Source organism: Muscardinus avellanarius (assembly GCF_963383645.1).
Source record: "Muscardinus avellanarius genome assembly, chromosome: 5".
NCBI classification, from domain to species: domain Eukaryota; kingdom Metazoa; phylum Chordata; class Mammalia; order Rodentia; family Gliridae; genus Muscardinus; species Muscardinus avellanarius.
In genome coordinates this window covers 129,206,293-129,229,314 of record NC_137790.1, presented here as the reverse complement: position 1 = coordinate 129,229,314, position 23,022 = coordinate 129,206,293, and the positions used below count along the sequence as shown (strand labels likewise).

General features: G+C 41.2%; 2 protein-coding genes across 9 annotated transcripts in view; one reads left to right on the top strand and one right to left on the bottom strand.

Annotated features, from left to right (window-relative positions):
- The window catches only part of TRPC1 (transient receptor potential cation channel subfamily C member 1), a gene marked incomplete at both ends in the record, with an annotated part of 59,081 nt that extends 48,933 nt beyond the window's left edge, over positions 1-10,148 (top strand). For 7 of the 8 annotated variants that reach the window (XM_080696100.1, XM_080696103.1, XM_080696102.1 and 4 more), the window contains 4 exons: positions 5,175-5,350; positions 6,950-7,151; positions 7,850-8,044; positions 9,921-10,148. In XM_080696100.1, coding sequence (XP_080552226.1) covers positions 5,175-5,350; positions 6,950-7,151; positions 7,850-8,044; positions 9,921-10,148 — 801 coding nt within the window. Of the gene's footprint in view, positions 1-5,151; positions 5,351-6,949; positions 7,152-7,849; positions 8,045-9,920 lie in introns of all 8 variants that reach the window. The other variant, XM_080696096.1, reaches the window with a different exon arrangement.
- A 5,674-nt stretch (positions 10,149-15,822) lies between these two features.
- Positions 15,823-23,022, bottom strand: part of PCOLCE2 (procollagen C-endopeptidase enhancer 2) — a gene marked incomplete at both ends in the record, with an annotated part of 61,949 nt that continues 54,749 nt past the window's right edge. Inside the window, 3 exons of the mRNA XM_080696406.1 lie at positions 15,823-15,953; positions 18,248-18,415; positions 22,104-22,187. Of these exons, the coding sequence (XP_080552532.1) occupies positions 15,823-15,953; positions 18,248-18,415; positions 22,104-22,187 (383 nt within the window). The remainder of the gene's footprint in view (positions 15,954-18,247; positions 18,416-22,103; positions 22,188-23,022) is intronic.

Below are 23,022 nucleotides of genomic sequence, written 5' to 3'. Positions count from 1 at the left end.
AGACATGACCGCATGGCTCCCACCTGGTCCTAAGTTAGGACCTCTCAGGTCCTAGAGGCTTCCTCTCAGTGTGGTGGCTTTGTACAGAAGCTGTGATACTAGTTGTTCCTCCTGCTCTGAGACTGTTTGCTGCATGGGTCCCTGAATCCTTCTCATCTGGATGAGGAGGAAGATTTGGAATCCAGGTATGACCCTGTCAGGCAGGGTATTTCACCTACAGCCTACTGACTGGCCCACACCAAGAGTCAGGCTGTGCCCCTGGTTTAGAGTTTTGTGGGCTTCATTCTTATACTTGTCCACCACTTAAAAAGAAAAAAAAAAGAAAACTGTTATCCAAAAAGGGTTGGTCATATTTCATCATTCATTGACTTTTCCCCTAAGACCTGAGCAATAGATGAGAGCCTAACTACATTCATTCAACTACTTCATCTTATTTAGGAAGACAAATGTATTACATTAAAATATTCTTTTGGCAAAGACTTCTTGCTAGAACAAAGATTTATTTTGCCTCATGAGTATGACTGTAATCGAAATGTCAGCATTATGGCGGTATTGGTTCCTTTCTATTTTTCATTCTCTCTCTATTTTCTATTTTTAAATAGAAAACAATGGCCTACACCACATGCTCAAGAAATGTCCATGCTGCTATTGTTGCGAATCCTAAGACGCAGCAGCTGCGGTGGCGTTGGCCGCTGCTGTAGTACTGGTTAAAATAGACGTCTCGCCCTACAGCAAGCTAGAATTCTCTTTGCACATAAACTCACTTTACTTGAAAGGAGAAATCTTTGAATATTGCATGTAGTTCCAGAGAAGGGAGAATCCTGAGATGCATGTACTTAGATTTTATGAAGCTCTGTGCCTTAATCATTTTCCATGTAATTATTTTGAAGACAGTTACTGGTACATGGAATGAGAAAGTTCGACTGAATTTTGCAGATAAAGGGTAAGGTAGAATATGGTTGAGGAGGATAGAAAAGAGAGGACAAGGCTATCAGACCTCTCAAATCCACAATCTGTCCAAAGTGAAACCTGCTGCTTTGCTATTTTGGTCTTTTACTGTCACACTTGATAAGACTGGGCAGTTAACCAGAGCCAGTCATAAGGTTGCCTGGGCCTGTTTCTCTTCCTCTTTCTTTTATCCCTCTCCCATCAAAACAGCACCTTTTCCTCAGTGCTGCTGTAGCTAATTCTCCCAAAAGCAACACATCTCTTCCTCCTGCCACTTTCCCAGGCTGCCTTGACCTCTTCCTTGCAGGCCTCGCAACTAGAGAAACTAGTTAACTAAAGACGGTTTCATTTTTGAAGGAGAGAGAGGTTATTTGGAAATTTTCAAAAGCATTAATTCCTTTCCTTTTCAAAGTCCCTTCCCTTTTAACTATTTTTTTATTTACTTTCCAGAAGTTGAAATGTTTCTTTCCTGGGATATCCACCATGTCCTGTAGTTCCAGACAGTTCAGCTAACGGCCCCACATTAGTTGATTAGGATGCTCTGAGGAGGGTCCCAAAGCAGAAGATTCGAGCATGGATTTGTCCTGGGGTGGTGGTCAAAAGCAAACGAGGCTAAAGGAGGGAGGCCCGTGAATGTCTATGCAGGCATTCTTGGGCTTCAACATGCACAATAATTGGAAATGCTCTCCAAATGTCTTGCTTTTTCTTTTTGCTCACTGATATTATTTAACAGTGAATAATGGAGTAGGATTTTGAAGCCAATAGGGGTGTTCACCTATTTGTAATATTACTATTATTAGCTTTCAGGAACTTTGCATTTTGTGATATACTTGAAGATGGATTTTTTTCTTTGAAAAAGTGTAGACTCTTAGAGCTCAAAGTCATATAGTCCAGAGGTACCCAAAGTGGTGGGGCTGCATAGTCCCATTGGGAGCATGTTTAACCTAGATACTCAAAGCTGATTAAAAATTGCTGGGCGTGGTGGCGCACGCTTGTAATCCCCATGCTTGGGAGGCGGAGACAAGAGGATTGCGCAAGTTCAAAGCCAGCCACGCTGGCTTAAGAGACCCTGTTTCCAAATTTTAAAAGTATAAGAAAATAGGTCTGGGAGTGTAGCCCGGAGGTAGAAGGGCTTCCAGGAACCCCAGTACCACCAAAAGTGATTAAATGGATTGGGTTAAGTTGTGGCAAAAGTCCTGTGGGTGAGTCTCATGCAACATTTGTTAGCCCCTGTTTCCTTTTTTGAAATTGGGTAAGTAAGGCCTAACTCACACGGTGTTAGAAGAACTTGGTGTTGATTAATCAAGCTGTTTAAAATGACATACTTTTGGATATTCATTCATATATTAATTCAGCAGTCTTTGTAGTGGAGTGACTATTAATGGGAACTAAATCCCTTCTAATTGTATCTTGCCCCAAATTTGTAATGGGAAAGCTAAGATAAATCCACAAAGTGATGGGCTCTTTTTTGGTTTTTTTTTTTGGTTGTTGTTTGTTTGTTTGTTTTGGTGGTACTGGGGTTCTTGGAAGCCCTTCTACCTCTGGGCTACACTCCCAGACCTATTTTATATTTTTTATTTGGAAACAGGGTCTCTTAAACCACCGCGGCTGGCTTCGAACCTGCGCGATCCTCCTGTCTCTGCCTCCCAAGCATGGGGATAACAAGCATGTACCACCACGCCTGGCTCAGTAGTTTTTAGTTTTCATTTTATTTTCTCCCCCTCTTCCACCTTCACTTTTTTCTCTTCTTCGTTTTTCTTTTTCTTTTGATACGGGGTCTCACTATATTACCTAGGCCGACTTCAGACTCCTGGGCTTATGCAGTCTTCCTGCCTCCGCCTCCTGAGTGCAGAACCTACAGGCACATGCCACTGTACCCAACTTCATTTCCATTTTTCTAATTTCAAGCGAGCTTGTTTTTTCTCTGTGTGGACTAATACTAACTCCTACCTAAATTTCAGTATTTGTATTTTAATTAGCTTTCCCTTTTTATTTCTTAAATGTTCATGTTTTTCAAGTAAAACTGCCAACTAGTTTAAAATACTATCTAAATATTTGTAAATATCACATTTACAAATGCATAAACTTTATAATCTTTCTCAGTCTAAAATAAATTTACCATTTTTAATGTTTGCTTTTCATATGATACTAGTGTCTTCAAGCCAGTGTTTACCTCGGTGATTGATACTCACTGAACTACTTTTGGACATGATCTCGTCAGTATCAACCCATGTAATTGATATCATGGAGTATGTGGTGTTCCCATTCAGTGTTACCCACCTTAATATCGAAGTGGATTATACTAATTCTTTAAAACTTAGTTATGTTAAAGATTCTATTTTTAAACTAGTTTAAAAAATTTAAAGTCATATCATCATATATGGTCACTCTTAGAAAACCGTATTTCCCTGTAAAATTGCAATGCCTAAACTTTCTTCAAAGGTAATCTTTTCTGTAGTTATCAAAAGCAATGATTTTATTCTTAGTGTCTTTAGTTATTAAGTTCTTTTTGTGTGTGTGGTGCTGAGGATTGAACCAGGGGCATTCCACTTCTGAGCTCACCCCCATAGCTTGATTTTTTATTGTTTATTTTGAAACAGGGTCTCACTAAGTAGCTGAGGCTGGCTATGAACTCAGATCCCCTATCTCAGCCTTTCAAGTACTGGGATTACAAGCGTGTACCACCACACCTAGCTAGTTATTACGTTTTTTATTAGTATGACTTAACTTTATTTTGAGCATTCACAGTCTGAATAAATTCTTTTCCTAGGTGACCCAGTAAAGTTGTCATTAATTTGAAAGTGAAGTGTGTTTTTTTCCTCACATATTTTGGGCTTTCTGAGTCTAAACAATCCCTACTTCATATTTTGCAAGAGCCAAGTGGGCTTTGAAAAGTACATGTGGCCTAGTCACAGTTGCAGTCTGGCTTATGGTATGCCTGGCAATTTTAGCACACTTCTGCTTAGTTGGCTGCCTCTCCTTAGTGGTCTAGAAGAGCTTGGTTACTTGTTTGTAGCAATTATTTTGTATCTTTGGGGGGGGGGGGCTTGCTCTATGTTGACAGGCTTGGGTCAGTTAGGAATTTTATTTGAAGTTGGAATTTATTATATAAATTTGGTTAAATTTGAGAAAGGATTATTTTAAGCTTTATTTTTCTGTATTCCAAAAGTAATAGAATTATATAATAAAGAAAATTCAAAGAGATAGTGGGAAAACCCATGTTCTATACCCTTAGTCCTGCCTCCTATAAACACTGTTAACAGTGTCTTGTGTGAAGTTCCAGAGGTTTCCTATGCATATTGAACATGTCTATATGAACAGATAGATCTTATCTGTCCTTTGAAAAGGTAGATAGGAACTGCGATGGAGCTGTCTATGGGAGATAGGATGGCAGTTGGACTTTTTATGTTTTCAAAGTACTGATGCATTTCAGCCAGATAAAATGAAAAGGTTGGCCTATGGACTGTGTGTTTGTCTTCCTTTCATTGCTCGTGATTTGATATTTAATATCTAGTTTTAGCAGGGCGTGGTGGCGCACGCTTGTAATCCCCACACTTGGGAGGCAGAGACAGGAGGATCACGCAGGTTCAGAGCCAAGCGCACACACTGGCTTAGGAGACCCTGTTTCCAAATTAAAAAAAAAAAAAAAAGTAAAAATAGGTTGGGAGTGTAGCCCAGTGGTAGAAGGGCTTCCAGGAACTCTAGTACCACAAAAAAAAAAAAAAAAAAAAAAAAAAAAAAAAAAAAAAATCTAGTTTTTCTGGCAACTTGAGCAATTCTTGTTGGTGTGTTATCGCTAATGATAGTGAGCGCCATAGTGATGCCTTCACATTTGCACATACCAGTCTCTGCTGTTCCCTCCCTGTACCTCCCCTTGGCCTGCCCCCTTCTTTCTCTGACCGCCTTCTACTACTCTCCTGGTCTCCTGATTTTATGAGGTCCCTTCTCTTCCCTTCTTTTCTCTCTAGCTTCTACATATGAAAGAGAACGTGTGGCCTTTGGTTTTCTGAGTCTGGCTGATCTCAGTGTGATATTCCGCAGTTCCACCCATTTTCCTGCAAATGATGTAATTTTATCCTTTATGACTGAGTCACACTCCCTTGTCTACATACCACATTTTCTTTATCCACTCATCTGTGACAGACACGTAGGTTGGTTCCATAACTTGGTTGTTGTGAATTGTGCTGCTCTAATTTTTAATAGATACCTCTGTATACATTCCACAGATTTCAATGGGACAGATGTTACAGGATTTTGGGAAATTCCTGGGGATGTTCCTTCTTGTTTTGTTTTCTTTCACAATTGGGCTGACACAGCTCTATGATAAAGGCTATACTCCAAAAGAACAGAAAGACTGTGTGGGCATCTTCTGTGAACAGCAAAGCAACGATACCTTCCATTCGTGAGTGTCTTTTGAATTCTTTAGTAAACATATTTCTCTTTACTATGTATTATATGAATTGGTGCCAACAGTAATGGAGCTTAACTTTTTATTTTAAAATGTTGTTTTAGCCGGGCGTGGTGTCACACACTTGTAATCCCAGCATTCGGGAGGCTGAGACTGGAGGATCGCGGTTCGCGGATGGCCTCAGCTACTTAGTGAGGCCCTCTGCAACTCAGTGAGACATGGTTTCAAAATAAAGAATAAAAAATAGGGCTGGGGGTGTAGCTCAGAGATAGAATGCCTTGGATTCCATCCCCAGTACCGCAAAAAAAAAAAAAGCTCTTTTAAATGTTTATAAACTTTAACAAATATTCATCGTCCACTAATTATTTATAGTCATTTTGCATAGAACCTGAAATAGTAGGTCCAAGTTTTTACACTTGTCCAAGTTTTTACTCTTTCCTGTGCCCTTAGCATTTTGGGACAGTTCTTTTGTCAAACTCTATATTGCAAGACGTTTAGCATCACTAACCCCCAAGTATTAAGTGTCAGTAGCAACCTCAGTCATTGCTACAACTAAAACACTCACTTCTTCAGCATTCCTAGAGGTCACTAGACTTGAGAATCATTAGAACTGAATGAACAAGGTTTTTTTTCACTCTCTCTAACGTAAGACTGGGACAATAGGTTGTGAGATAGAATACCTCCTCCCATTCTTAAAATAAAAGAGAAAGGATGTGGAATTGCATACTTCTTGTGTTACTATTAAGTATTAGCAATTCTTTACGTACAAGTAAATATTGGGCTAAAAAGCATTTGTGTTTGAAAGGATGCAGTTTTTTATTTTACTTTATTTTATTTTAGTACTGGGGTTTGAACCCAGAAACATTCTACCTCTGAACTACATCCCTAGCCCTTTATATTTTTCGTTTTTAGATAGGGTCTCACTAGGTTGCTGAGAGTCACTGTGTTGCTGAGGCTGTCTTTGAACCTGAGATCCTCCTGTACTGGGATTACCAGCGTGGGCCACTACACACAGCTGAGGATGCATCTTCAGACAGGTCCATGAGTTCCCCAGAAGACATGATAATAAAATCCTCCAGCTGGTAAAGGAGCCATGAGAAGTTACCTAGAGGAAGAGCATTTATAGACAGAGGAACTGCAGGGCAAGCGCCCAGAGGCCGCAGCGTGATGGCGAGTTGAGGCAAAGCCAGGGGCCAGTGTGGGTGGGCTGCGGGGAATCCCAGGAGAGCTGGGGCAGTGAGGGTAGAGAAGCAGGAGGGGTCACGGAGGACCTCGCTGGCCCTGGCAAAGAGTTGGGGCTATTGAGACTTGGGGCCTTTTGAAGGGTGAGCAGGAGGGCGGCAAAATCTGACTAGTTACAGGCGGCCGTGTTGAATCTAGACAGGCAGCGAAGGGTTAAACAAATTGTCTTCTTTTGAGTCTCTTGCCTTGTGTAAAATAAGACATACTTGTACTGTGAAAATCAACCTCATTTGCTTTTATAAAGTATGCAAGGATTATTAATACGTTATTCATGTAGTTTTAATACAAATATTCATTTTGCTAATGATTTCTTTAATTTCCTTTCAAACAGAAATGTTGTTGTCTTTGCAGGTTCATTGGCACTTGCTTTGCTCTGTTCTGGTATATTTTCTCCTTAGCACACGTGGCCATCTTTGTCACGAGGTTTAGCTATGGAGAAGAATTGCAGTCCTTTGTCGGAGCTGTGATTGTTGGCACGTACAACGTCGTGGTTGTGATTGTGCTTACCAAGCTGCTGGTGGCAATGCTTCACAAGAGCTTTCAGTTGATAGCAGTAAGTATTCTTTCTTTAAAATTTTATATTCTTTTTAGAGCATACTAAATGTATGCAATAGATAATATAACAAATGATTATAAGAAATAGTATTTAAAAATTAAATATAGCCGGGCATGGTGGCACAAGCTTGTAATCCCCGTGCTTGGGAGGCAGAGACAAAAGAATCGTGCAGGTTCGAAGCCAGCCTCGCTGGCTTAAGAGACCCCATTTCCAAATAAAATATAAAATAGGTATGGGAATGTAGCCCAGAGGTAGAAGGGTTTCATTCCCAGTACCACCAAAATAAATGAATGAATGAATGAATGAATGAATGAATAAATAGGCATGGTGGTAAATGCGTGCAATCCCAGTACTTGGGAGGCTAAGACAGGAGGATGGCAAGTTCTCAGCCAGCCTCAGCTATTCTCTGCAATTTAGTGAGACCCTGTTTCAAAACAAAGAATAAAATATAGAGCTTTGGGTGTAGTTTGGAGGTAGAATGCCCCTGGGTTCAATCCCCAGTTCTGCAAAAACAAAACAAAAAGTTAAATATAGATTTTAAATTGTAATACATAATAACTGTAAAATATTGAAACAATTTTTTATTTGCAAGGTAGAAGTAAAAAATTAAACAGTGTTAAGAATATGCCGCACCCTTCCTACATGTGCCTGCATCTGTATTTATATTCTATGTTGCTTTCATTTGCCTCCTACAGAATCATGAGGACAAAGAATGGAAATTTGCTCGAGCAAAATTGTGGCTTAGCTACTTTGATGACAAATGTACATTACCCCCACCTTTTAACATCATTCCTTCACCAAAGACTATTTGCTATATGATTAGCAGCCTCAGTAAGTGGATTTGCTCTCATACGTCAAAAGGCAGGGTCAAACGGCAGAACAGCTTAAAGGTAAGAAACTAGAAGGTGGACTTGCCACCAAGAAGTTAGTAGGTCCTCATTTTAGGTTTTTTGTTTTTGTTTTGTTTTGTTTTGTTTTGTTGGTGGTACTGGGGATGGAAGGCCTTCTACCTCCGGGCTACGCTCCCAGACCTATTTTATATTTTTATTTGGAAACAGGGTCTCTTAAAGCCAGCGAGGCTGGCTTCAAATCTGCACGATCCTCCTGTCTCTGCCTCCCAAGCGCGGGGATTACAAGCGTGTGTGTGACACCACGCCCGGGCTCATCTTAGATATTTTAAAGCATAAATCTTTACAGTTCTAAAGGGATATAATGAATTTCTTTTTTCCACTGTTGTATCTCTGCTGCACAGCATGGTATCTAACATAAAGTAAGGATTTAATAAATATTTGCAAATGAGAGATAGGTAGAAATCTATTTTTAGTTTTCAGATTCCTCCAGCATATAAAATCTCATCTTATAGTTTGAAAACATGGAAAGTAATTTAGAGTACATATTCTTTGACTGGATTAAAGAGTGACTACTGTAGTCAGCTCATGTTTTTGGTTCTTCTTGAAAGTTATTCAATACATCAATAATTCAGTACTTGTTGCTTATAAACCAGAGGTGGCCAGAAAAATAAATGTTTCATATTTTGCAGGCCAAAACAAAATCAAATCTACTCTGTGTAAGCATTGATTTAGCAAGAGAAAAAAATTGATGAAGCATAGACTATAACCATAACTGAGAAGTAGTAATATAGGTTCACTAGTGAAAAGAATAGGATTCCTTTGGATAGGGATACAATTTTGCTTAATTAATGTTCAAAATTAAAGAGTTTGCCTATTATAAAATTAATTTAAAATTCTCAGTTATAAAAACCATTCTTAGGTGATAGGTTATAAAAAAAATAGATAGTAGGCTAGGGAGTGGTGGTACGCACCTATAATTCCAGTACTTGGGAATCAAGACAGAAAGTTGAATATTCCACATCAGCCTCAGCAGTTTAGTGAGAACCTGTTTCAAAATAAAAAATAAAATAAAATAGGGCTAGGGTATGGCTCAGATATAGAATGCTCTGGGTTCAATCCTCAGTACCAAAAAAAAAAGGAAGTAGGCCTGTGGATGGTGGTTTGCTGATCCCTGATATAAATTGAGAATTCCCAAACTAATTATTCCAAATCAAAATAAGCATATAAGCACAGTGGGGAGTAAATTTAAATACGCAGGCTATATTTGTTTTTAACAAGTGTTGTGTATTATTTTGTACCACTTTACTCAAAACTAACATAAAGCACTGAAAGAGCCAGGCCTGGTGGCACACGCCTATAATCCAGTACTTGGGAGGCTGAGACAGGAGGACCGCAGGTTTATGGCCAGCCTCGGCAGTTTAGTGGTAGAATGGCCCCAGGTTCAATCTCCAGTACCACGTGCACACACAAAAAGGAAGAAAGGGAGGGAGGGAGGGAGGGAGGGAGGGAAGGAAAGCAAGCACTAAAAGATGTACGATGCTGTGTGTAGTGGCCAATACCTGTAATCCTGGTACTTGGGAACTGAGCCGGAAGGATCACAGCTTTGAGGCGAGTGCAGAGTAACTTAGCTCCTCTTTCAAAATGAAAACTTTAGAAGAGCTGAGGCTGTAGTTAAAAGGTAGAGTTCCCCTTGTTTCAATCCTCAGTGCCGCCCCTTTCTAACATGCAAAAGGATAGGTGGATGTTTTTTAAATCTACCTAATTTAAATACCGTTTCTAGCTCAGTTGTAGAGTTTGCCTAGCATGTACAAGGCTCTAGTTTTGATCTCCAGCACTGCAAAAACCAAAACCCCAAACACACATGTACCTATATATGTTTCTGCATGTTTTTAGAATATTATTATTTATTTTGAAGGAATGGAGAAATTTGAAACAAAAGAGAGATGAAAACTACCAAAAGGTGATGTGCTGCTTAGTGCATCGTTATTTGACTTCCATGAGACAGAAGATGCAAAGCACAGATCAGGCAACTGTGGAGAATCTAAACGAGCTGCGCCAGGACCTGTCAAAATTCCGAAATGAAATAAGGGATTTGCTTGGCTTTCGGACTTCTAAATATGCTATGTTTTACCCAAGAAATTAATCCTTTTTTAAATCTTATAAAGAATACTTTTCAATAACAAATCTAAAAGACTGTTTGCATAACTTGCAGCTAAATAATAAAATATATATTGAAATAAGCAATTATGTAAAAGCCATTCTTTAAAATATGTGTTGTGTAAAATATGTAAATAGAATTAGTTTTTTAAAACCTGTCAGTTTTTTGCAGGAGCAAAACTGATTAAGCAGATAAATTTTTCCTCGCATGCTACTTGGTTTTCTTGATCAGACAATGCATTGAGTTATTGTTGTTTTTAGTGTTTATGAAGGGCAGTTATAAATATATACATTGCCCAAAAGTTTTGTAAAGTGAAGATCAGCAGGCGTGGGCTTATTTCCTCCCGTAGGGTACACTCGAAATATGGAAGTTTTGTCTTTTTTAAACTTCTATTTTAGGAGTTCACGTATAGTTCAGTATTTATTGTCTAGGAATATAGTTTTATCTAAAATAATAGTCTATTTTTTTTATTTTGTTATAATCTTAAGCAACAAAGAAAAAACCGTAATGAATATTTGAATTTATTTATGTCTCAGTTTAGATTCACTTCAGTTTTTTGTTATTGCAATATATTTACTTTTACATGGTTATAATCATTTTATATTTTTAATTTTGTTTTTCACTTAACAGTATTTTATATAAGACATATATATTTCCATGTATTGAGTAGTCCATGTATTCAAATTTTTATAGAATTATGTACTTTTTGGAAAATATTGTCAGTAGACATTTTTACTTTTAAGTTTGCATAGTTCTCCAGGTTTTTGGTTGCTTTTAATTTTCTCTTACCATAATAGTGCTATATTTTTTTAAGTTAGAGTGAATATTCGTAGTTATAAGATACTTCTTTATCATTTGTAGTCACTTGTTTTGATTTTGTAAAACATTGGAAGACTCTTAACGAAAGGATTTGCTTTATATTTGAATTAAGGTTCTTGAGCTTATCTCCCTAAGTATTGTCCACAGAATTTAACATAGCTTCTATGAAAGTGACTTCAGACTTATTTATGGATTGTTCTTGCTGCTTAAGATGGAAAGAATTGTTTTTTTTAATTTGAAAATAAAAAGTGTATTTTTTTCTTTGTTCATATGAGGGATGTATCTGAACTTTTTCACAACCTGTTACTTTTATATTCTTGCAGCATTTCTAGTTAAGAAGTCAATAGGTAAAAATTATCTTCTTAACAGAATGTCAGATGGTCTTAATGCCACAGGGTGCAGGCACCACTGATCCAGGGATCGTTGTCTAAATATGCGAGTATTATGTTTCATCTTGCTTTTTAATTTTTAATTTCTAAATTTAAAGTGACCCCTCTTTTGGGCAAATTCTTATAAAAAATGTTTATTGTAAAGTTATATATTTTGTCTATGATGGGATTATGCACTTCTCAATTTTACATCAGAATTTTTAGTCATGCTATAAAAATCCTAATTATTAAAGTAAAATATTTATAGAGTGCCTACTCTATGCATGAGTTATTTACAAGGCATATTTTGAATGACAGCATATTGTAAGAAAAAGGTGAATAAACGTGATGTTAGTTTATAAATCAACACAGAGTCTGTCCACCGTATCGTCACATACCTTTAAAATTGAGTTTAACTCACAAATTCAGTGTTGTTGTTTTAAACTCAAGGTAACAAAGGCCTAAAATGCAAAACATCACCTTCAGATCCCTTTATACCTTTTCATACCCCTGGTGTGAATCACATTTTACTGTTAACTGTTCCCTCTTATATTGGTAAATACCATATTTTGAAACAATATGTCCACACAACAGCCCGTATATGAATGTTCATAAAAGCTTTATTCATGGTCCCAACCGAAAACAAATATCCATCAAATGGTAAGTGAATAAAAAATTGTACATCAATATATTGAAAATCTACTGGGTAGTAAAAACGGAATCCTACCAATCAGAAGCAGAGCTGCTAGATATTTACAGGCACGCGCATGCGTGCGTGGGTGTGGGTGTGTGTGTGATAACAACAGGGACTTGGTGTTTTACAACTGTTGGAATTGAGAAGCAGTCTCTGTGAGGCTTTTTCCCCCTTGCATCCACTGCCGGAGCTGGAAGCTCATGGCGTGGTGGGGTGGGAAGGAGAAACAGATGTGAGGAGAGAGCAGCCACGCCGAACCCTGAAGGTGGAGTCAACCCGGGCCTTCTCACGCCTCCATCCTCACCCTGCAGTACTCTGGGCAGAACGGTTGCCGTCTGCCTCTTGCCTTTGAAGTGTGTTGCTGAACACACAGTGGCCCAGGAATCCGAGAAGCTAACGGAGGAGCCAAGGGAAGGTGGAACAGCGCCACGCCGGACTGCTGCTCCACGTCAGCGAGGTGAGCCAGCAGTGAAGTCAGCACGCGAGAGTTAAAGCGACGGCGTGAAGAAGAGAGTCGCTGTGGCTTTACCTCCGCGCCCCAGATGTCACGCTGAAATGCCTTCTGTCACCTACCCCAACTGGGCGCATACAAGGAAGCGAGCTCTGCAAAACAGAAGGAGGCCTGGCCGGTCAGCAGGTCACGAAGCCACCGCAGGGACAGATTCAGCCATGTAGATACAGGTGAGTCTTAACAGGAAGGGAGCCAGTCACAGAGGCTACACACTACATGATTCCATTTTACAACACAGCAGAAAAAATAGAACTCTAGGAACTAAAATCACATCATTGGTTACCAGGGTCTGGTAGAAAGAGAAGATGTACAACTCATCAAACTACACTTAAAAAGAGTGAATTTAAACTGGGCATGTTTGTGCATGCCCAGTAATCCCATGTAATCCCAGTGCTTGGGAAGATCACAGGTTCGAGGCCAGCCTTAGTTACTCAGTGAGACCCTGTTTCAAAATAAAGAATAAAAAATAGGACTGGGGGGTATAGCTCAGAGGTAGAATGCCCATAGGTTCAATCCCCAGTACTGCAAAAAAAAAAAAAAAAGAATAAATTTAATGTATGGAAATTATGCTATGACACATTAAAATAAAGACCTAAGAAAACAGCTGTGGGATCTTCCAGTTCATCACTATTCAAAAACAAAACTGAATACATAAGTTGGTACCCACACTAGCAACAGAGGAGGATAAACTACTGTAGGCAATGTCACTGTGAAGTCCTTTTTCAAACTTATTTTTGCTATTTACGTTGTCTAATTTTTCCCCAAAATTTTGGAATATTCTTATCAGCTTCTAACCAAGAAAAAATCATTGCTGTCCTGATTGGAATTTCATTGACTATAGAGACCAATTTGGAAAAAATTGATGTGTTACAATATTGTCTTCTTATCCATCAACATGCTGTGTCACCATTTATTTAGGTCTGCCTTAATTTCTCTCAGCAGTGTTTTATAGTTTTTAGCTCTGAAATCTTAATGGGATTATATTTTAATAACTGAAAAATTAGGTATAGATTATGCTTCCCACACTACCACAACAAAAGACCAATATGTTTGATCACTTAGTAATGTGTTCAAGTTTCATTTAATTTAGATTAACATTTTCCTAAAAGCAACTAGAAGTTGTTATTAATTGCTAGAGGGACATATTTGACCAACTATTGATCATTCTTGGTCTTTCCTAAAAAATGATAAGCCTGGAAATGTTGATCTCATTACCGACAATACTATCTCTTCTTAAAAAAAGAAATTTCAGTAGGGCGCGGTGGCACACGCTTGTAATCCCAGCATTCGGGAGGCTGAGACCGGAGGATCGCAGTTCGCCAACAGCCTCAGCTACTTAGGCCCTCTTTTGAGGCCCTCAGAAACGTAGTGAGACCGTAGCTTGGAGGTTGAATGCCCCTGGGTTCCATCCCCAGTACTGCAAAAAAAAAAAAAAAAGAAAAAAAATTCTTGATTCCTTATACTATTTTTACGTTGTTTTCCTTGGAAAATACATTTATGAAATGCCAAATAGGTTGAGCTTATCAGCTCTGGGGAGTAAAACCAACTGGGTCTAATTATTGAGAATTACACTAAGAAAATATGAATAGTATCAGGAATAATGGCTGCTCTGAATTTCTCATTTGTAGGTTAATTTGTTAGCTTTCTCACAGTCATGCCTGGTTCTTTAATGTATTTCTGGAGGACATACTTAGAAGAATTTTCTATTAGTGTTTCTTTCATTTGATAGTTTAACCTTTTCTTCTCTTGCTCTTCCTACCTGCATTTTGAAATAAACATTTCAGATACGTCACACAAAAATTAGGAAACACTTTATGTGCTAGGTACATTCTTTAAAAATAACCATCTTTAAGAGAAATGATTTCTGATGCATATTAAATTATAGTAATGCAAGAGGTTATACAGCAGGTTTGTGTAGGAAGTAAATTTATGTTAAAAAAAAATCCTTGCCAATCAAGTAAACTATAGGTAAGCTTCATTTTCTACACCCTGCTATCACCAATCTGGATCTCTCCCTCTGTCTTTCTCTCTCTTAGAAATGTTATTTAATCCACCTTTGAGTCTAAATTATTCTTATTGGAGGAGAGTAAACCTGTCAGGTACTGTTTTATTTAATTTAAAAGAATTTTTAAGAGAAATGCACAGGCTGCTTCAGTAACTTGTTCAGAAATTGAATTCATTCTGTGAGGTAATTCAGCTTCCGTGTGTGTGTGTGTGTGTGTGTGTGTGTTACTGGGGACTGAGCCTAGGGGCATCCTACCTCCAAGCTATATCCCCCCTATTATTTTTTTTTTTAGTGGTACTAGGAGTGGAACCCAGGGGCTTTCTACCTCGGGGCTAGACTCCCAGACTTATTTTATACTTTACTTGAGAACATGGTCTCACTAAGTTGCTGAGAGCCTCACTAAGTAGCCGAGGCTGGCTTCTAAGCTGTGTGATCCTCTTGTCTCAGCCTCCCAAGTGCAGGGATTATAAACGTGCAGGGATTATAAGTGTGCGCCATGATGCCTGGCTATTTTTTGAAACAAGGTTTCTGTAGGTCGATGAGTCTCACTACTTGCTGAGGCTGTCTTCAAACCTGCGATCTTCCTGTCTCATCCTCCCAAGTACTGAGATTACAAGGTGCACCACCACATCCGGCCTTATGTTTTTCTTTTGAAACAGGGTCTCATTGTGTTGCTGAGGTTATCCTTGAACCTGTGAGCCTCCTGTTTTAGACTCCCAAGTACTGGGATTACAGGTGTGTGCCACCATGCTGGGCTATTTTAGACAGTGTAAACTGATAACAGACACATGTAGATAATATTGCTAGGGGGGTATTTTTTTAGAGTCCTTTTATAAGAACAAGTTTTAATGGCTGCTGTGTAATCATTTTAAAATGTTTTATTAAGCATTGAATTAAAAATGCAAGAGAAGAATATAATAGAGCAAATGCTTCAAGGTAAAACAAATATCACTATAAATATTGCACTTGTAAAATCTTTTTTATATCTTCACAAACTCAATTCCAAAATATCTTTTTGCAGAGATATATAAATAAACTGCTTCCCAGTTGTCAGCACTTGAAACCTTTAGTCTCCTCTCGCCCTACGGAGTGGGCAGGTCTGCAGATGCCTGCGCCTCTCGGGCACGCTCAGAACCTCCACCAGCCGCCCTGCAGGTCTCACGCCGACAGCAGGTGAACAGTGAGTCGGTCTGGTCTTCCAGATGCTGGGTATTAAGTCAAAGGCAACGGCAGCATGCAGCCTAAATGGACACAGTTCACTGCTAACATTGCTTGTTTCTAATGACGTTGAGGAGCTTCTGGTTCTCGGCCTTGAACATCATGACAAGGCTGTTGGGCATGATTTTGCCTCTTCCGTTTTCATCCACGTGGCCCATGATAATGTAACTTTGACCTAAAGGAAGAGGATAGAAAAAATATTACCTGTATGTGTGTACTCTGAAACAACTTAGATTACAACATCTCTAGTTCAGGTTCTTTGATATAAATGATATAATTAGACACATTCTATTTAGGACAAAGTCTGGTTTAAGACTCATTAGCAAAACACTAACTTCAGCTAGTAACATCATCTAGCCCTGCTTACACAAACACCCGCTAAGAAGTCACTGGATCCCGTCCTCTGCCCTCCGCCATTCTGGAGGTCTGGGACGGTTCCCGGTGCCCACGTCATGATGCTCTGTGACCGTGAGAGGGCCTCCCTGCTCCAGGGCCGCCTGTGCGCCACGGTGCGCCTTCTGCAGGTGGCGCAGGCCCACCTGCACCTGGATCTCCCCAGCACTTGGCACTGAGGTCTCCTCTCTTCTGCTGTGGTCAAGCACGTGTACCGTGTAAGCTTCTTGAGGATACGGATGGTTCATATACCTCTTGCGTTCATATAGTGCCTTGCAAAATACAAGTACTAAAAGTACTTGTCATCCTATTTGTTAATATTATTGGGTGTTTGGCTAAGTTAGGAGGTCTAGACTGGGGTGGCTGTAATTCAACTCTGAAGATTCATATTGCTTCAGAGACATGTCAGAAAGGAGGTGTTTACTGCTCCTCTCCTCCCTCCTTTCCCCTGCGTATCACAAGTGTTTCCAGTTGCTCTTGTATACCGCTTCCCGTGGGGGCTAGCGTCGTCAGAGTGGTCTTGAGGTTGAAAACTGAGGCAAGGAAGGTGGACGCCACCTTGAAGCTGGATGCCAGCAGCCTTATGAGGCCTGGTAGCATCTGCACGTGTGCCATCTGTGGTTCCTGGCAGCTCTGGAAAGAATCATTACTATTTACAGAGCCTTCACTCTAACTGCTGGAGATGTCAGTGTGGGGCTGCTGGCCTGCTGGCCCTTCTGAATAATCGGAATGCACTGTAAAACTGTAAGGCTTTCTTGAGCTGGAAATCATGGGTTTGTGTGTGTCTGTGTGTGCACCGTGTGTGTGAAAGGTGACAAGACCGAGAAGGAGTGAGCTGAGACTCCTTGGAAACCATAGCGTGTCACGGTGGAATACCAGATACTAGCATCACTCCAAAGAAGATCAGTATGTGCATTATGCAGATTCTATGTAAATCTCTTGAAGGCAATGATGGCTTATATAATTTTTGCATTGGTATAGTGCCTTGAAAAAAACAGGTACTAAAGAATACTTATAGCCGGGTATGATGGCGCATGCTCGTAATCCCAGCATTTGGGAGGCTGGGACCGGAGGATTGTGGTTCGTGGGCAGCCTCAGCTACTTAGCGAGGCCCTTTGCAACTCAGTGACACCCTGTTTCAAAAATAAAAAGACTAAAAACTAGGGCTGGGGGTGTAGCTCGGAGGTACAAAATGCGCCTGGGTTCCATCCCCGGCACCAAAGAGAGAGAGAGAGAGAGAGAGAGAGAGAGAGAGAGAGAGAGAGAGAGAGAGAGAGAACTTATACTATTTACTGCACATTGTTGTGTCTGGCAAAGTTAGATCCAGACTGAGGCCATATACTTTCTGCAGAGGAAAAGTCGCAGTAGAATATAAATAGTATAGTTCTAAGTATACATAGTTTGTATGGGATAAACTCTGGAAGCAACTTTTTCTAGTACTTCTGGAGAAAGGGAGAGGTTTCACTTTTTATTTTATGTTCTTCTCTAATATTTAAATATCGTTAAAACTATGCCACATATATTACTTTTATAAAAGAAGTAACTTGTTAAACATTTTTTCAAAGTCACATGTTCCTAGTGCTGGAATGACTTTCCTTTTTCCATAGTTTCTCTAATCAGCTCATTCCCATCCATTCATTTACTGGTCCTAAATACCTCTGTATGATTCCCAGGTCCTTCCTCCTAGCCCAGATCTACCTCTCTCTTCAGAAGTCTGGTTCTTTGTTTCCCGTTGCTTGCTGGACACTTTCCTTTAAACATACTATCGGTGCCTCAGGTGCGCCGGTCTGAAGACCCCCCTGCACCGCCGCTCAGTGTCTATTCCTGAATAATTGAACTTCAGATACTTGTGGGACTCATCCGTCATTTCCACCTCTCCTCCCACAAGTGACCAGTATTGGGGTGACAGCCCAGTCATGCCTGACTCCAAAGGCTTCCTTCTCTGCTAGATGCGGACGATATGGTACCCCCAATTTGACTCGCCTACACCAGGCCTGGGAAGACCCGTGAGTTTCTCAAAGCGGCTCCCCCATTCCTCCACCGCTGTGCCCTCTAGGAGAAAGCTGTCCTCCTCACCTCGTCTGAGGAGAGGGCACTGCTTACAGTCCACGATGACCTTGGCGCTCATGTTCTTGCCGGCCTGCTGGATGGCCAGATTCCCCTCTTTATAGATGTTGATGACCGAGATCGTGGCGTGCATAGTCCTGCCCCGAGGGACGTTTGTGATAACGGTGCCGGCCAACGCTGTGGAAGAAAACGTGTGAGACCACGGGACAGCGGAGGCAGACGCAGGTGCAACTCAAGAGACTTCTACGTTGTTCTCAGTTGCAGAAATGGAACCTTTTAATGTTAAAGAAAAGTGCCCAGCAGGGCATGTGTGCACACCTACACCCTCAGGACTTGGGAAGCTGAAACAGTAGAATTACGGGTTGAAGACCAGCCTTAGCGACTTGGCGGGACTGTCGGCAACATAGGGAGACCCTGTTTCAAAACAAAACTATAACAGGGGCTAAGGGTGGCCCTCAGAGGCAGAATGCCCCTGCGTTCAATCCCCTGTACCAACGATGGAAGGAAAGAGCCCTAACTGAACCCTTGAGTTTGGTTACGTGTATTGGTCACTGAAATTTAGGTGATAAAAGCGTCACGGAGCTATAACGTCGCTCTGGCCAGTGGGTGCTGATAACCAGGAGAGAAACCTAAACACCTGCCATATTGGAGTCTGTTGCTGGGCTGGGCACCCTTGTTTCATTCACCATGGGGATCAATTGCCAAATAAAGGAAGGGCTTATGAGCCTTTGTGAATATTCAACAAGACCTTTGTAGAGGTCCCTGCTCCACACTAAGAGCCGCAAGGTGGGGTTTGAATGCCTAGGATCTTTGTGTCCCTGTGGGAGACGTCTGCCTTCTGTCTCTCCCCACAGCCATCGCTCCTTGAACTTCTGTTCATCCCACAGGGCCCCATCTCTCTCTCGGATTATCAGTCTGTTTATCTTTCATTGGCACTTTCTTATCTATCCTATTTATCTCACTTAGCAAGTCAAATCTTAGAACTGAGATATAACTTAAAACATTGTTTTGCCAAGCATGATGGTGTACACCTGTAATCCCAGTACTTGGGAGACTGAGATGGGAGGATCGCAAGCTCGAGGCCAGCCTCAGAAATGTAGCGAGACTTTCAGCAACCTAGCAAGACCCTGTTTCAAAACAAAAACAAAAAAAAGAGCTAGGAGTGTAGCTCGGAAGTAGAATGCCCCTGGGTTCAATCCTTAGTATCACCAAAAAATAAAAATAAAAACTTGCTTTAAAAAAAAAAAAAAAAACTTAGAGTCCAGCGTGGTAGCACACACTTGTAATCCCAGCATTCGGGGGGCTGAGACCGGAGGATCGCGGTTCACGGACAGACTCAGCTACATGGTGAGGCCCTCTGCAACTCAGTGAGACCTGGTTTCAAAATAAAGAACAAAAAATAGGGCAGAAGGTGTAGCTCGGAGGTCGAATGCCTCTGGGTTTCATCCCCAGACCCACCAAAAAAAAAAAAAAAAAAAATTAGGCCGGGCGTGGTGGCACATGCTTGTCATCCCAGCATTTGGGAGGCTGGTAAAGGAGAATCTCGGTTTGCAGCCAGCCTCAGCTACTTACTGGGATCCTTTGCAATTCAGTGAGACTCTTGTTTCAAAATAAAGAATAAAAAATAGGGCTGGGGGTATAGCTCAGAGGTAGAATGCTCCTGGGTTTCATCTCCAATAACGCAAAAAAAGAAAAAAAATAACTTAGAAAAAAATTCAGTTGGTTTTCATCATATAACTCCTTTTTTCCCCCCATGGTGACAGAGAAAAGTCTGTCTTCTGAGCCACACGGGGGAAGATGCCGGCCTTCTCAAAAGGATGCTGTTGACATTTTTGGAGGTTGAGCGAGACAAGTCCTTGTGGTACACGCTTGCATTAAATGACACTTTTACCAACTACGTCCGTGCCCAGAATAAAAAAAACAGTAACCCTCCTCTCCCCAGCTATTAAGACGACTAACAGCTGCCCTAAAGGAGGCTGTCAGCCCACCCCAGCTGAGAACGGTGGTAGAACCTGGGCACCGTGCCAGCCATGGTGGCGCACACCTGGAATCCGAGTACTCGGGAGGTTGAGACAGGGGATCGCGGGAGCGCTCCATGCTGGCGCGGTGCCCGGCACCTGGAATCGCAGTTCTCGCGCCTGACTTTGTTCACTGTGCGACGTCGATCTGTAGCCAAGTGCAATCAGGTGGTGCCCAGACACAGGCAATTCCTGAGCCAGCTCGTGCGGAAGACTCACCTGGCCGAGGGAGAAACGCCACCCAGCGCTGTGTGTTTTCATTGAGTGCTGATTATTTGAATTTCCGCGTGCAACGCACAGTACGGCTGAAGGCACCAGACTCTTCAATGACTGCCTATCTTTTTTACCTTAGAGCCCATCTGGGCCACAGACAGTTGCCACTTAAGGCCTAGGGAGAGCAAGTCAGTAACCTATTTGGGTTGTAGCAATTTTCCTTTTCTGGTAAGACTTATTTGTTTTGTAGCAGGGCCTGGTGGTGCACACTTGTAATCTCAGTCCTTGGGAGGCTGAGATGAGCATCGCTGGTTCGCGGCCAGCCTCAGCTAGGTAGTGAGGCCCTTCGCAACCTAGGCCTCTCTAAATGGAGGAGTGAAAAATAGGGCTGGGGGTGTTGCTGGGAGAGACTCTTCCAAGGTTCAGTCCCCAGTTCCGAAAAGAAGAAGAAGAAGAAGAAGAAGAAGAAGAAGAAGAAGAAGAAGAGGAGGAGGAGGAGGAGGAGGAGGAGGAGGAGGAGGAGGAGGAGGAGGAGGGAGGAGGAGAAATTGTTTTGTTTGTACTGGGGAATGGTGGCACACACCTCTAAATCTAGATAGGAGGATTTCAGGTTAGAGGCCAGCTTTGGCAACTTAGCAGAGACCCTGTTTCATAATATAAAATAAAAGGGGTTCGGGTATAACCTGGAGGTAGAATGCCCCTGGGTTCCATCCCCAGTTACACATACACACACATACGCACACAAATAAATTAAATGAATAACATTTTAAAATACTTATGAAATATTTCTTTTAAGCTTTTTTTTTTCGGGTCTGGGGATGGAACCCAGGGGCATTCTACCTCCGAGCTACACCCCCAGCCCTATTTTTTATTCTTTATTTTGAAACAGGGTCTCACTGAGTGCAAAGGGCCTCGCTAAGTAGCTGAGGCTGTCTACAAACCCGGATCCTCCTGTCTCAGCCTCTCAGATGCTGAGATTACAGGCGTGCGCCACCACACCCGGCTTTAAGCTTCCTTTTTAAAATAACCAACATAAACAAAATTTAGTATCTTTTGCTCTTTAGTAGCTTTCACAGATGGTACCGCTTTTTAATCAGAAAAAGCTCTCAGAAATTTCAAGTCCATTAAGTGCTGCATCTCCTCAGGTTCCGATCTGTAAGGGTTTCCAAATGGACTTCAATTTCCCAGTTTTAATGTAGCCCGTTGGGAGCACACTGATACTTGAGTTGCTTCCGAGGCAGGTGAACGCAAGCTCGGCACTATTTCTAAGGTACTTAAGTTGAATTACAGATGCTTGAAAAGCATTTGGTACAGGAAAAATCTGTGAGGGTTTTTTTTTCCCCTTGAACAGTCAGCTGGAATCCAGAGGGCAGCAGCTAGGCAGACCAAGAGCCAGCTTGTTAAACTGTGTGGAAGAAAACACAGTTTCTGAATTCTTACTTTTCGCACCTGCGAAATCTGTTGGAATAACACAAGCCAACACACCCTAATGTTCGGAAAGTGTCTTCTTGGGTATGAACAGCGTGACTGACCCTTCGCCATTGAATTCATGGAAGCCCCCTGAGACTCCGCATGCAGGCTCAGGTGTCTGATGAAAGGAAAGGCTGTTTTGTTTTGTGTTTTTACTTTCTTACCAAAGTTGCTTGAGCAATAATTGCTCTCCAGAGTCCCCGTCCATTTACACTTCCGTTGACACACAGGAAATGCGGGTTTTAAACCTTAATTCAAAGAAAAAAGAAGATTCAGGAAAACGAGCTCAAGCATAATTGGTGTTTACATCTGAATGTATCCATTTAAAATCACTATCTATTTCCTGGAGCCAATGATCTATCATAACAGTAATATAATTATAACACACACACACACTCACACACACTCACTCACACACTCACACACACGAAACCCATCTCGCCACCAACGGCTGCTCTAATTTCCTCGGGGCAACTCAATACCTCCCACTGAATTTTAAGCCTGAGATCAAAGATAACCCAAATTTAGCCCTGTTCTCGTCTTCCATTATAGAACACGAACACTGCAGCCAAAAATAGATACACTGTCTGCGTGTGCCCTGCTTAGGAAAACCAAGTGTGACACATCTGAACTCATCAAATACAGGTTAATTCTGCACTTCCTAAGAGGAATCCCACGGTATCCCCGAGGATGGACGGTGGTTTCTTCTTGGTGCATTTAAGTATGCAGTGAAGCCGGGCGTGGCGGCGCACGCTTGGAATCCCAGCATTCAGGAGGCTAAGACAGGAGGATCGCGGTTCGCGGACAGCCTCAGCTACTTAGTGAGGCCCTTCGCAACTCAGTGAGACCCTGTTTCAAAATAAAGAATAAAAAATTAGGGCTAGGGGGGTGTAGCTCGGAGGTGCAATGCCTCTGGGTTCCATCCCCAGTACCGCAAAACAATAAATAAATAAAATAAATATGCAGTGAGTTGTACAGGGTTCTAGAAAAATGCTGCTCACCTGCGACGTGTCACATCTGTAATTAGGTTTTCTCTTAAGAACTGAGAAGTGGAAAAATTTAAAAGTAAAAATAAGTAACTAG